The sequence below is a fragment of the Phalaenopsis equestris genome, unplaced genomic scaffold (assembly GCF_001263595.1).
Source record: "Phalaenopsis equestris unplaced genomic scaffold, ASM126359v1 Scaffold000428, whole genome shotgun sequence".
NCBI classification, from domain to species: Eukaryota; Viridiplantae; Streptophyta; class Magnoliopsida; order Asparagales; family Orchidaceae; genus Phalaenopsis; species Phalaenopsis equestris.
The window spans coordinates 657,648-673,802 of record NW_018164869.1 but is presented as its reverse complement, the minus strand read 5'-3'; the positions used below and the strand labels follow the sequence as shown (position 1 = coordinate 673,802).

The following is a 16,155-nucleotide window of genomic DNA, read 5'->3' as shown; positions in this document are numbered from 1 at the left end:
CCTGAAACATTCATTATTTATTTCTATTACAGGATATTTCATAGTTTTTACAATATTAAATTTTACTTCTTAATCATTAACTCTCATTATTAATTCTCCTTTTTGCACATCAATCACAGCTCTCCCTGTTGCAAGAAATGGTCTCCCCAAAATAATAGGAATCTTTTTATCTTCTTCCATATCTAATACTATAAAGTTTACAGGGAAAATAAATTTATCCACTTTTACTAATACATCTTCTATAACTCCTTTTGGATAAGTTATTGATCGTACAGTGATACGTCTAAAATATATAGTATTTTTAGACACATTTTTATTCCTATTTTTGAGATATTGCACTTTAATGGAAGGTATTTTTGTGTTTTTCTTTTAGGTACAGGTAAAAAGGTTAAAAATGCTTAAAAGAGTGAAAAAGGATCAAATTTGTAGCAAATAGGTGAAAAATGTGCAAGAAAAATGTGCAAAAGTGTTTTGACACCTAAGCGCTAGAGGCCCCGCGCTTAAGCGCCAGTGTCAGTTATTGGACGAGTAAATTCCGGGTAAATAGAGAAGGCTGCGCCTAAGCGCCAGTGACAACTATTGGACAAGTAAATTTGGTTTTTGAGGCACCTATTGGCCTAATAGGTGGTTACAACCACCATGGATGAAAATTATTGTGAAAGGATTGAATCAAGACACATTTTGAAGAGATACCAACACACCTTTAGGAGAATTATAAAAGAAAGAAGATTGAGACTTTAAAAGAGGTACTGAAAGTACTGGAAAAGTTTTGAAAGTTCAAAAATTGAAGAGTTAGTTGGAGATATTTTCAGGCACCACATATTTATCTTTTTTTTATTTTAGTTTGAGAGTGTTGTAAAAGAGAAGAGATTCAAAGGAACATCAAGAGTTTGGTGGAGGACTTGAGATAAGTTTTTATATTTTGTTTTAGACTACTTTTGGTTTTAATTGAGACTTGTTGTTGGTTTGACAATGATTTATACTTTTAAACTAAAGTATGATTTTTTTTCCCCATGGATTCTGAGTAGTTTTCTTTATCTTTCTTCTTAAAATGATAAGTAATTAAGTGTTAGATGAAAGTTGTGGAGAGTATTGATCTTTAATGTTGGAAGAAGTTGTGATGATTTAAATCAATGTACTTTATTTACTTCTTGATTTGACCAATCCAGTAGTTAAAATTTGTTGTGAGAACATGTAAGAATCGAGATGGTATTGTCTCAGTCAACAATTGGAAAGAATCACATTAGGTTGTATGAATGAGAATATAGTTCATATGACTGAGTGCAAATAAATAGGGAAATATTCATTGAAGGATGTAGAGTTAAATGACTCTAAAGTGAAAGGTTAAAGCCCCTAACTTGGTTTGTTGTTTTAGGTTCTGATACGAGATGTTAGCCCCCAGGTGGAGGGAATCGAGGGAACTCTAGAGTGAGAGCTAGTATCTTCCCTACCTAGCCGGTCTTCAGAACTATTCAAACTTTAAATTAGCCAATGTTTGTTATAGCATCTCTAGTAAGGGTAAAGAATATTATTGCTCCTATTTGACACAACACAATATGCATATATCCTCAACAGAATTCCTATACTTATTACTGATTTATGATAAGGAGAAAGATATTTTCATATTTAGTGTTTTTCTTCTACAAAAAACTCAAGTTATCTTTTTAAGTTTGTACTGTTTTTGTCAAAACATTAAAATTACCAAAAATATTTAAACTTATTTTACTACGAAAACGTCTTTAGTTTAAATAATTATCTTTTTAAAAATAGAAAGTTTTTCAAAAAGTGCATATTGCATAGCTTCCCTGTGGGTTCGATATTCAGGTCTTAATAAAAAAGTCCTCTATTACTTGATAATAATACGTAAACTTGTGTAGTATCCCAATATAAATTAAAAGTTAAATTCTTATTTTTCTTCAGAATCAAGTTTTTGGTTTTGTTACGAAAATAAGGAAATATAAGTGAAAAATATAATTAAAATTATTGTTATAATGTTGCATATAAGCAGTTTCGGGATCAATTAGCTAACTAAAGAGTTACAGTAGTAGGAGAAATCTGTCCCAAATCTAAACGTTTAAAGATCGATAGAGGCATAAGATTGATACTCGCTCCTAAATCACATAAAGCTTTTCCAAAAAACTTTTCACCAATAGCACAAGGTATGGTAAAACTACTAGGATCTTTTAATTTTTCAGGAAGTTTTTTCTGAATAATAACACTACACTCCTCACAGAGTGCAACGATCTCATGATTTGTAAACTTCCTTTTCTTGTTTAGTATATTCTTAATAAATTTCACATAACTTGACATTTGCTCCAAAGCTTCAACAAAAAGGAATATTTATCGTTAATTTCTTAAAGATTTCCAAAAAAATTGTAAATTGTTTATCTTTATTTTTCTGCTTCAGTCTTTGAGGAAACATATGTAATGGTTTTTCTAAAGGATCTTGTGTTTGTTCATTTTCATTTTGGTCGCTTTCCATTTCTTCCTTCTCTTCATCAACTTAAGTTTCTCTTTGGACCCTTATTTCAACTTCTTTTCCATTTCGTAATTGAATAACTTTAATTTGCTCCTTATTTTGATCTTTTGGATTAAGTTCCACAGTACTTGGAAGAATTTCAGAAGGTCTGTTACTGAGTTTAGTAGTATTATGTTCTAATTGATTTTCAATATTTATAATAACAACCCCTTGATTATGTATTTGATTTTCCATGTTCAACATTACTTCTTCCATTACCAACTTCTTCCAACTTCCTTCTTCCATTACCAACTTCTTTTTCTTAACTTGTGGGTTAGGGTTAAAGTTAAATCCCAGAGGATAATAAGGTCGATAATTAGGATTTCCTTGGTTGCTCAAATTTATGGAGGGATTCACTGAATTATTATAATTATTCCAACTAAAATTAGGGTGATTTTTCCATCCAAGGTTAAAATAATTAGAATAGGGATTATTATTTTGATTATTTATAGCATTTAAAGTTTCATAAGATGATTGAGTATCAATTATCTACCCTAGTGAATTTTCCTCTAATACTGGGGGTATTTGAGAATAATTCACTCCAATTTGATCAATCTTTTTCGAAATAGCAACAATTTGAGATGCTAAAATAGACATTGCATCAGAATCATAAATAGTAGCTACTCTCTTAAGATTTAACCTTTCAGAGGGTCATTAAAAATTGTTAGTAGTCATTTCTTCGATTAAAGAGTATGCTTCATCAAAAGGTTTTGACATTAGTGATCTACCTACGAGAGCATCTATAATAGATCTAAGTGATCCCACTAATCCATTGTCAAATGTTTGAATTAACCAATCTGGTAAAACATGGTGTGGACATTTTCTAAGAAGATCTTTAAATCTTTCCCAGGCTTCATATATCGATTCCCCTTCAAACTGACAAAAAGATGTAATATCGTTTCTAAGCTTAGCGGTTTTCGAGGGTGGGAAATATTTAGCAAAGAATTTTTATGATGGTTCTCCTCAAGTTCTGATAGATCTAGGTGTTAATGAATTTAACCAAGCTTTGGTCCCTTAATTAAAAAGGAAAAAATCTAAGCCTAACAACATCATTAGACACTTTGTCATATTTAAAAGTAGCACAAATTTCAAGAAAACTGGCAAGATGTAAGTTAGGATCTTCGCCGAGAAGCCTGGAGCTAGCTTTGTGGGCAGCCTTCTACAACTGCGATCTACAACAGCAAGCTTTGTGGGCTTGCTTTATGAATGTTACTTTGCCGAGATCTTAGACTTTATGAATGTTACTTCGTTGAGATCCTGCGTTGAGAAGCCTGGAGCTAGCTTTGTGGGCAGCCTTCTACAACTGCGATCTACAGCAATAAAAAGATCTGTAATAGCACATATTTCCTTAGAATTAAACAACAAGCTATAAGATTTCGAGGTTTTCCACCTAGTGCGACATAACTCATCAACTTCTCCTCACTATTCCTATAGGACTTTGTATATCCCTGCTATACAATTTAAGCCCTAACTCACTTTAGGATTTTGAGGTTGTCGTTCATCACGACCTAAATTCTCACATTTTCTAGGATCCTCACAACTTCCAAGCTATCTGTGCAACTTTCTTGCATAAATGTAAGCCCTAAATAATAAAATTGACAAGATGAAACACTTAATTCTTCTCGAAATTGAAGTCGAACCATAAGATAGCTTGAGAAGTCATTGAGGTTCTTCACCGAGGTTCTCCTCCGGATCTATGACATCCCCTAGTTCTTCCTCCTTTGAAATTAAAAATAAATGTTCCAAATTTGATCCATTCCCATTTCACACCTCTTTGTCCGATCTTTTGAAAAGTCCTATCCTTTTGAACTCTTTGAAAACAATATCCGCTGATTTTTATCAATAATTTTCTTAGGTGACTTTTCTTAGGTGACTTCGGCTAGTGACTTCGGCTATCTAAGATGTAATGAACTATAGGGGCTTACCCTTATAGGAAACTTTAAAGAACCTAACTTAATATAATCTCAATTTAATTTTTTGTATTAAATAGATAAACTTGTCGGTCGACATAAAAGTGTTTTTTGTAGACTTAAACGGATGTCATAAATTCTTTAGTTTATTAATCGAGCCTTACAAGTAAGTAGTGTGTCTACCCTTTGGGATAGATGCATTGCTTGTGGTATTAGTCTCGTTTATTTAAACTACTGAGGATATGAGATCAGTCCGGTCTCGTATTTTTAAAATCTAAAATACTACTTTTTCTCAATTTATATATACATAATTAAATTCAATCGGGCATCAGGATTCCTATTCCGACAACCGACGACTCCCAATTTGGCGACCGACAATATCACTATAATGAGTTGTAAAATCACCATGCATGAAGCATTGGGGTTTATTGAATCGCCCGACCTTTTGACATAACCTAAGCTAGATTTTAATAAATATATACATAAATTAAATTCAATCGGGCGTCAAGATTCCTGTTCCGGCAACCGACAACTCCCAATTTGGCGACCGAAAATATCACTGTAATGAGTTATAAAAATCACCATGCATGAAGCATTGGGCTTATTGAAACCTAAGCTAGATTTTTCCCCTGGGGTTCCGTTCTGCCACATAGCCTTGCATAGTTTGGCTTGGCGAACAGACCACTTTTTGGATAGTAACCCATTGTTCAAAAGCTTAAAAATGGGAGGTGAATAATAATAAGAATGAAGGATGTCCTCTATTTACTCATTATCATCACTTTAAAACATTACAATATCATTGATTAAATGAGAAGAAACTTTGTAAAATAAAATGCCTTTTTTTTAAGACTTGGGTCTTAGTGGTAGATAAAAGGCCTTGAGATCTTTTACTATGGAAGCATTTGCAATCATCAAACCTTTGTGATGGTCTTGTGGTACCAAATCGATAGTCAATACTTCATCTGCCAAAGATAAATTGGACAAACAAGGGATCATGATTTTTGCATAGTATTTCCTCATCGGTATCTACTTGATTATCGTGGTGAGAGCCCATGGAGTTTTTTCACCGGCAGGGCCTCTTCTACCTTAGAGTTAGTGTCTGATTCAACACTTATCCTTATCTTAGAATCTAACATAGTAAGGAGCTTTCCAACTTGCTCCGGTATCGTGGGGCACAACGTCTTTCCTCCCACTTCACTATTTCTTTATCTTTGACCAAGTGAGAGCTAGGTAGAGGAGGGGCCCGTGGACATCCCACAACACTTAAAGTTGGTAGAGATGCTCTTTTATGAGGAACCTTGTTGATGGAGAATGGTTAAACATCACCCGAGATGAAGAACAGTTCTCCTCTGCACATATACTTGATGCACTGATGTAGAGTTGAAGATACCATCCCATACTCATAAATCCAGAGGTGTTCAAGCAAGTCTCTGAAAGACGTTTTCCCATCAATGATGTGGAACTTGGCTACAATTTGAACTCTATAAATTGTAGAGGAAGGGTTATGGGCCTTAGAAATTTTTGCCTCTTCTCGTTGAATCCATTCAACATGATCATGTTGGAACATAGCTTCATGTGCTTAATGAAAGTAACTCAAGGGTGCACACTCTAATAATATTAATGGATGCACCAGGATCAAGTAATATACTGTTGAAATATGTTCTGTATATCAAGATTAGTTGTTTCTCCAAGACATTTTTCATATCATATAGGAATGCTAGATTTAGTAGCTCAAACCAAATTAATTAAATCACTTGTTCTAAGAATCACTACCAAGTTTTCTTTTAAACCTACTTTAATAAAAAACAAAGGCTAGGGAAATAGTCTGTTGTTTCCATCCAATGAATTAGTAGATTAAATAATGCCAAGATACTTTGATTTCAAATAGGAAACATCAATCCAAATTAAATGTATACACCTTATTAGAAATGCTTTTATGAAAAACATTAAAACTAACATAAAATATTCTCAAGGAGAAATCATGCTTTCTACAAGTGTATTAAATACATGATCCAAGGTTTCTACTCATAAGTTTTGCTTATGATGCAGGAAACTCTTGTAATTATCATAAACTAATCCAAAGATGATATTACCTGCTTGCTCTTTTGACCTCCACAACTTCATATATGGTAATGATAACTCTATATAAATTTTCCAAAGTATTAATAATTTTCTTTGGAGGGATATCAATATTCTTTTTCATAATTTCATATATTTTTCAAGCTACCTAATATGGTGTTGTTTATTTATTTCCTTCTCTATTCACACTATGGTATGAATGCATCAATTCTATTTTTTTTTTTTATCTTAAGAGAATATATATCACCACATATTATGGCTCATACTCTCCAAGAGCATACTTGATGTGAACATACAACAACCATATAGATTTTATTTCCATGCTTGAACTTCAACCTAAAATTATTTATCATTGCATTAGATTGGATAAATTTCATGAAATGTTTCAGATTAAAAATACATGCACCAAATTTTAAATCACAATCAAATCGAAATTATGTAATAAAATACTTCTCATTATAAACTTCTAGGCCAAAGTTCTCGTTACAAATGGAATTAAATTGTGGATAATAACTACACAACATGGTATCACTAACCTTAAATTGTCGACCTTCTGCGTACATATTAATTTATCTTTGATTTTGTGTGATAACCATTACTTTGGCTTGGCCACATATACTAGATTAAGCAATCATTTGTATAACTTCAATATTATTTGTGATAAGAATATATTATTTTGGGTGATGTTCCACATTTATAATATTGTGAGTCAAAGTTATAACTTTTAAGCCAAGGACAAACCACATCTATCTCATTTTTTAACACTTGTAAATTACACGTTGTCTTTTTCAATTCTAATAGTTTTTGTTTCACATCATCATATTTCTTTCTTTATTGGTTCTTAACTTGCCTCTAATATCCATCATATTTAAATGTGATTAGCAATGACTCATCTAGATAAAAAATTAAATCAATTCTTACAATAGAATCACATGAGTTATGCATAACAAATTAATAAATTGTTAGACACAATAAACACTTTGAATTGTGTTTATAATTCATTAATCATTCTCACGCTATTTCAATTTATGAATGTAAACAAACTATACAATGCATATATAAAATATCAATCAATTGACGTTGTTTAGTGATCAATTCAACAAATTGAAGTTAAATCAAATGACAAATCTATCTGAGTTGCACCAAAATGCATGTTCCATGTGAAAGGAAATGCTTAAATAAATGAGAAATTTTTGTGACCCAAGTAGAAGTCAACATAGATAAACAAAGCGAAAAATGTAAAAAAAAAACACGTGTCAGTAAACAAACTTAATTCTTTTTTTATATAATTCAAAAAGTGTCATGTAAAGATTCATCTTTCAATTATGAAAGCAACTATCAGAAAAAAAACATAATTGCTATAAGTTTATATTTAATATTTGATAGTGTTTATAAAGTTTAATTGACATATATACATACCCATTTGGCTTGTTTCTATAATGGAGAAGATGAGTATTATTAAATTCTTACATTAAAAATCATAGTTAGCACACACTCTACTTGCTCTCCTGTGATCATAGAACAAATTCATGAATCTATAGAAACATGTATAGTTACTTGCAAGAGTGGATCTTTTCCTCAGATGCTAATCAACCTTTTTAGTAAAGTGATTATACTCAACTGAAAGGGTTGTTATATTTAAGACTTTTCACTTAACTTCATTAACTCCATTTCTTTTTTGATTTCTTTAGCCAAAAGGTAGGTAGGTGTGAAAAGCCATCCTAAAGGGAGTTCTTTTAAAAGCATGAGAGATTGAAAATAGATGGAGAAAAGCCATCAAGAACAACTTTGACTTGGGTGGAGCAATGAGAGCTAATGCAGCTTATGGCAGAGGAAGAGAAAGTTGCTACAATTTTGGAAAAAGCAGGAGAATAATTATAGCTTCGCTCTGGCTTCAGACTGAACAAGACAAGTTGAGGTTTCAATTCCCAGATTGGTGAAACAGAGAAGACTTTTTCGTGCAAGTTTTCTAACAAACCAAACAAATAAAGACAGCTGAGGGCTATATGTATGATTGCTGAATACACAATATTAAAGTTTGGGATATAAGATAGATAATTAGATATATTTGATTTACTCTGCATGTAAAATAACCTATAATACAATATAATATAAGACCCAGCATGCAAATTTGATTGCCTCGTCAGTTGTTCAACATATTTATATTAATGGGATTAAGTTAGTTTTTGTGGGTCACTTAACTTTTTTGTCTCAACTTCAGTGTTTTTTTCGTGTCAGCATCCCACACATCAAGACGAGATTTTTAAAATCGACATATCAAAGTATTTTTCGCCTTCTCCTTTCTCCGGAGGCGTAGATTCTCTGCGACTAAACTGCTATCGTTTTGTCTTCCTCGGATCCAGGACGCGAAGAAGACGAGATACATGGTAGGGCACGGTCACCAGATTCCTCTGGAGGTGGTGGGAACGATGATAGAGATGGCCGATGTTGCTTGGAATGCCATTGAGCATCGCAGGGAGCGGAAGGTTCCACCTAAGGGGGAAGAGGAGGTTGCTCGGATACGCTCCGAGAACCAGCGGCTTAAGACCCTCCTCGCCGAGAATCTCTCTATCCTACAAGGCATCTCACAGGCGTCTTCTCTGGCCAGAGACTGCCCTCCTGATGTGAGTTCTTTCCACCTACCTTTCCTTCATCGGACGTTGTCGTATGATTTACACGCACTTCGGCTAGGGTTTAAATTTGTGATTTGAGGGGAGGGATGAAGGTTTGACCAGGAAGAGAGAATTGTTCATCTATTTATTATTTGTTACTTGTGTTCAAACTGAAGGAGGATTGACCAAATATTTTCCTATTTCTGCTGTATTACATCAGGGATCGGCTCCATATCTTTTTGCTTTAGTTATGGATGGTCTTACTGGACATCTACAGGAGGATGTACCTTGGTGTATTTTTTTTTGCTGATGATATCCTTCTCGTGGATAAAATGAGAGAAAAAACCTAGGAAAAACTTGAATTATGGAGGTCTACATTGGAGTCTAAAGGCCTTCATTTAAGTAGAATTAAAACTGAATACATGGACTGTAATTTTAGTAGCAGTAGCTCTAGTGACAAAAGTGTGAATTTGGGTGATCAAATTATTAAAATGTGTGAATGATTTAGATATTATGGGTCCTTTGTTCAAAGCGATGGTGATATAGATGGGGATGTTAATAGTAGAATTCAAGTTGGTTGGTTGAAGTGGAGGAATGCTTCGGGCCTTTTGTGTGATAGAAAATCTGAACGGAAAATTTTATAAGTTGGTGGTGAGACATGCAATGATCTATGTCGCTAAATGTTGGCCTTTAAAAGAGAAGCATAATAATAAGTTAAGTGTTGCCGAGATGAGAATGATTAGGTGGATGAGTGGTTTTACACTTAGAGACAAAATGCGAAATGAATATATCCGTGATAGGGTTGGTGTAGCTCCTGTGAAAGAAAAAATTAGAGAAAGTCGTCTTAGATGGTTTGGTCACATTAAATGTCGACCATCCGATGATCCGATTAGGAGAGTAGATGTTATTAGATTCGACTGGTGTTAAGAAAGGCTGAGGTAGACCTAGGATGACTTGGGCTTATTGTATAAAAAATGATCTTAATTTACTAGAAATAAATGAGATAAATGAAGAATATGACACTAAATAGGACGCAATGGAGAAAAAGGATTTATGTAGCTGAACACACGTAGTGGGATTAAGGCTTTGTTGTTGTTGTTGTTGCACTTTGATGAGATTGTTTGTTAGTTTGGACATGAGGGCAATAGAGTTTGCATTTCCGCTTATGCAATAAAAGCATGCAATTGTTGCCGTTGTGGTATGTATCCTTATGGTTGAAAATACACGAGTGAACATATGGCCCTTATAAATGACACTTGAAGTTCTTAGTGCTTGATCATCCATTCTTTTTTGTGAGGATTGAGAGGTTTTTGATATTATATAACTACAAATTTTACATGCTCTCCATCTAGATTACTTTGCGTTGGTTGAAAAAAATCTCTTATTGTTCATCTAACAATTCCTCTCATTTAAAAGTTCTATTTTTTATGCATCTAATACTTGAAGGTAATAGCATCTTCTCAGAAAATATTCAACTCATCAATTAAAGGTATTAAAATTATATCTATTTTTTTTTCTTCCTAGAATTTGGGGACCTAATATTAGCAATGGAAAGAAAATAAATTGCGGTATCATGTACATTCAAGGTGGCATATTATAAACAACAAAAGAATTAATCATATAAAATGTTGACTCACAATTTTTGATAGCTGACTGAATGAACAAATTGCAATTGGTAGATTTTGTGGTTTTGCTCGAAAAGAAGGACATGCATTATTGAAATGCTTTCAAGCCTCACATTGATGGGAGGAGCCATTGGGTCTTCATCGAGCTTATATTTTTAGTATGTTAATGGCATTACATTTGCAATTTTTTTAGACAGTCTTTGAAATCAAGGTGTCAGTGGAAGATAACACAACAATGTATAGGAACAACTGCTAAAGTTCTTCCTCTATCATTTTTCATAAGCATAAACTATGGATGACTACATATCAAACAATCCAACAGACCACTATTATCTTTATAGGATAGAACACATTCATTTTTTATTGCATCTATTTTTTTACCTTTTTTTGTTTTTAAAGACCAAGGGTCTTAATCATTTTTTTATTTGATATATATTTGCAGGTAAGTTGTTTTCTTCAGGTAGAATTGATTGAATTGCATACAAATATTGATTGCGACATGTATTAGTTACATTGAACTCAGACGTAACATTTAGAATTTGAAAACTGACTAATAGCTTTAATGTCTTATTACCAAATCATAAGGGTTCTTTTGCATCTTCAAGAAGTGTATAAAATTCTGTTGCTTTTTTTTTTTTGGTTTCTCCTCGGTGTCTTCTCTTTAAAGTTCATTCTTTCATTTTTAGAATTCTAAATCTATTGCATCCATCACTAGAAATGATCATGATTCAGTATGACTTATCATTAGTTTACTAATTCAAGATTTCGTATATTTTCATTGTGGTTATGCCATTCATTATAATTTTCTATAATTATTTTTTATGAATGAATAGTAATATTATCATAAAAGGAAGCTTTCTATTTCTGCATTTAAACAATGGTCATGTAATTTTCTTACCATCTATATTATTTGTCTGCATAAATTTGAACTCTATAAACACATAGACACCAGGCATGAAGTCTTCATTGACATAACCACAGCTTGCTTGATGATACTTCCGTTTGCAAGAAATAGACATTATTTCTATTCATGTTATGAGGACATACTTAGAATCAGACTTTTTTAATCATTTAATGTTTGAACTTAATCTGATCATGCATTTACTAACATAAAATAGCATTCCACTGGATCAATTTTTAATAATCAGGATATTATTTTAAATTAGTGAGAAATTCTTAAAATTTATTAAATAAAATAGCATTTTTTAGGTAATGGATTGATTGACTAAACTAATTTGCCTAACTAAATTGTATATAATGGTTTAAAGCAAAGCAATGGATTGACTTTTGGTTGAATGCCTCAATTGCATGAATGTTTCATAAGATTAATAATAGTGGAATAATTGGACATGTTAGGGCTACCGATGAGCTAGATATTACCCTCTCTGCTCTCCTTTCCTTTATTGATCATAATTTAGTTCCTTGTTTTTAATATTAAGATATATTAGTAGAGCTTTTTTGTTTGTCATTAGATGTTGTCTATAAATATCTATCCATATGTGTTCACATGATCATCATCAGTATGTTATCATTATCTTTATCCCAAATATTTGGGGCATTGTTAATTTTCATTTTCCACTTGTCCTTGTTGAGTGTTGTTTGAGGTGTCAAACTTCTTCTTTATAAATATTTTAAACAAGTTTTTAATTGTGTAATCATAGTTGTATTCATTTCATCATCCTCCGAGCTAATTTATCAACTTGTCTAGCAGCCACTTTTTCTACCCCTCCATAGATGTTGAACACCTATGTTTATTATTAGTCATTTTATTTTCAATACATGTCACTATTCTTTCTAATACGGAACTCTATGAAGAAAAATATTAAAAAAAAGCTTGAACTATAAAATGTAACAAATAGAAACTTAGAGAATTCTTCACCTAAAGTTATAAACAACACAGAAAACTCATGGAGAGAGAAAAATCCAAAAACTTGTGGTCCGGTGGCTATTAGTGTTTAAAGAAGTAGTGAGAAAGGAAAGATGTGTTGTCTAATATTTGGGGATTTGAGCCAAAATTATTTAGTTACAAAACCATCACAATTTTATGTAAAATAAATTTGTCCCAAAAAGGTAACAAGTTCCCACATTTTTTTTCTTGTTGTCTTTATTTTTTGACATTTAAATAATTATCATAACTCTCTTGCTAAATTGTGATGGATGATTGTGATAAAATGGTTTTGTTTCAAATTTAATAAGTTTGTGATGAAAAATCACATCACATTATTGCAATTTAGCTATAAAAAATCTGTCTCAAAGGAGCTATTTATATGATGAAAGCACATTTTTTTTATTGAAGCACATATATTATAAGAAATATTACATAATATTAGATTATGTGGTAAATCAAAGAAATTATTTGTATTTCCCTACCTCTCTTGAATTGATCATACAAGGTATTATATAGGAGATTAAAAGGAGAAAAACTAGGAAACTATTTAATTATTTCCCTTATTTTAAAGGATTAAAAATTTATTCCAATTTCCTTAATTTAAGGGATTTACCAATTAATTCTAATTTCCTTAATTAAGGAAATTAGAATTAATTCTCACAACTTTGTTTCCATCTCAGTCACATCTCGACACTCCCCCTCAAGCTGAAGAATAGATGTCTTCCATTCCTAGCTTGGATACAAGATCATGGAAACTTGAACTGTTCAGCCCCTTTGTTAGAACATCGGCTAATTGTCTTTATGGTGGAACATAGGACATACACACTAACCCTTCCTCCAGTTTTTCTTTGATGAAATGTCTATCAATCTCAATATGTTTTGTCCTATCATGTTGTATAGGATTATGAACTATATTAATGACAGACTTGTTGTCATAGTAGAGCTTCATAGGACCCTCCCATGGGATTCTTAAATCATCCAAGATGTTTCTCAGCCATAGTAATTCACATAATCCTTGAGCAATAGCCCTGAACTCTGATTCTGCAGATGACATTGCCACTACATTCTGGTTCTTGCTTCTCCATGTCAATAGGTTACCTCTAAGAAAAGTACAATATCCTGTAGTTGATCTTCTATCCATTATGGAGCCAGCATAGTCAGCGTCGGTGTAGGCTTCCAGAGTAAGAGTGTCATTCCTTTTGAACAAGATTCCTTTCCCCGGATTGCCTTTCAAGTAATGCAATACCCTGTAGGCAGCCTGAAGATGAGGTTCTCTAGGATCATGCATGAATTGACTGATCATACTTACAAAATATGCTATGTCTGGTCGAGTGTGAGCACGGTATATGAGTTTGCCAACCAATCTCTGGTACATTCTTTTATCCACAGTTGGTTCTTCTTTAGCTTCTCCCAACTTATAGTTTGGATCTATTGGAGTAGTGATTGGCTTACACCCAGTCTTCCTTGTTTCTGTCAATAAATCAATCACGTACTTCTGCTGAGATATGAAGATTCCCTGTGTGGAATATGCCACCTCAAGACCGAGGAAATACTTCAATTTCCCCAGTTCCTTGATTTCAAATTTTTTTACTAGTTCCAGCTTCAATTCATGCTTCTCTTTCTCATCATTTCCAGTGATTATGATGTCGTCCTTATAGACTAAAAGAGCGGTCACTCCCCCTGCAGCTGAATGTTTAATGAAAAGAGTGTGGTCATCTTAGCTTTGATTATACTCGGATTCCTTCATGACTTTTGCAAATCTGCCAAACCATGCTCTAGGAGATTGTTTTAACCCATAAATGACTTTTTTCAGCTTGCACACCTTGTTACCTGTGTCTCCTTCAACTCCCGGAGGGATGTTCATGTAGACATTCTTTACATCATACTGTAGCAGTTGCCAATTGAAGTGAGCAACCAATGATAACAGGATTCTCACAGTGTTCATTTTTGCAACTTGAGCAAAGGTTTCCTGATAATCCACCTCGTAAGTCTGAGTGTACCCTTTGACTACTAACCTTGCCTTATATCTTTCAAGGGATCCATCAGCCTTGTACTTTAATGTAAAAATCCACTTGCAATCAACAATGTTTTTTCCCTTTGGTTTGTCAACGATCTCCCATGTTTTATTCTTTTCTAAAGCACTCATTTCTTCTTTCATAGCATCTCTCCATTCCTTTTTTGTCAATGCCTCAGACGCATTGTTAGGAATGGCAATGGTGTTCAAACTCACAATGAATCTTTTGTAGCCTGGTGATAGGCGCTTGAGAGATATATAGTGAGATAGTGGATAGAGTGGATTGGATTCTTGGACTTGTGGTGTCAGTTCAGGATCGGCCTTTCTCCTTGAATATACCCGAGGAAATCTCGGGAAATCATTAGTGACACTGGTTGGAGTAGGAGATGATAAGGGTTCAGGATCAAGTGACTCAGATGTGATTGGTTCAGAGGACTCGTGTTTAGCTGGAATAGAAGGAGAGTTTGATCTAGGTTCAACAACCCGGGCTGGCACATGTGGAAGGTCAAGGGTTTTAAGTGGTTCAAAGGGATCACAAGTACTATCTTTCTTAATGGAAATCTCCTCCTGAAGAGAGGACTTGGAAAAAAAGGATTTATTTTCTGTGAAAGTGACATCTGTAGAGATGTAAAATTTTCTGGTAGAGGGATTGTAACACTTATATCCCTTTTGAGTGGAGGAGTAACCTAGGAAAACACATTTGATGGCTTTGGGATCTAGCTTCTCTCTATGTTTTTTGTGGACATGAACAAAGGCAGTACACCCAAATACCCTGGGAGTGAGGCCATTTGAGGTTCTGAAGTGAGGGTAGAAGCTATTTAGGACCTCTATGGGGCTATTGTCTTCTAACACACGGGAGGGAAGCCTATTGATCATGTGTGTGGCAGTAAGAACGGTTTATCTCCAATAGGACTTAGGAACATTCCCTTGAAAGAGTAAGGCTCGGGTGGTGTTGAGTAAATGTCCATTCTTTCTTTCAGCTACCCCATTTTGTTGGGGTGTGTCCACACATGATAATTCATGAATAATCCCCTGTGATTGAAAATAAGGTGAAAGAATTTGATTGAAGTAATCTCTAGCATTGTCAGTTCTAAAGCTTTTTATTTTGACCCCAAATTGATTTTGAACCATTGAATGGAAGTTAGGTATAACTGAGCTTACATCAGATTTTTGTTTAAGAAGAAAGAGCCATGTAACCTGGGTGCAATAATCAATTAAAGATACAAACCAACTAGCCCCAGAAACATTAGGTATAGTGGAAGGAACCCATATGTCACTATGAATTAGATGAAAAGGATGAGAACTTCTTTTATTGTTAATATGAAAACATACACGGTTATGTTTTGTCAATTCACAAATATCACAATGAAACTCAGAAATATTTAATCTTTGGAATAAATGAAGAAATATTATATTTAGAACTCTAAAAGATGGATGACCAATTGAAGTGAGTAGCCAATGATAACAGGATTCTTATTATATTTAGAACTCTAAAAGATGGATGACCAA

At 33.4% G+C, this 16,155-nt stretch overlaps 1 protein-coding gene across 1 annotated transcript in view; it reads left to right on the top strand.

The window, feature by feature from the left end:
* The first annotated feature begins 8,759 nt into the window (after nt 1-8,759).
* The window catches only part of LOC110027378, a 27,161-nt gene continuing 19,765 nt past the window's right edge, over nt 8,760-16,155 (top strand). Inside the window, exon 1 of the mRNA XM_020728777.1 lies at nt 8,760-9,131. Within this exon, the coding sequence (XP_020584436.1) occupies nt 8,892-9,131 (240 nt within the window). The 5' untranslated portion in view covers nt 8,760-8,891. The remainder of the gene's footprint in view (nt 9,132-16,155) is intronic.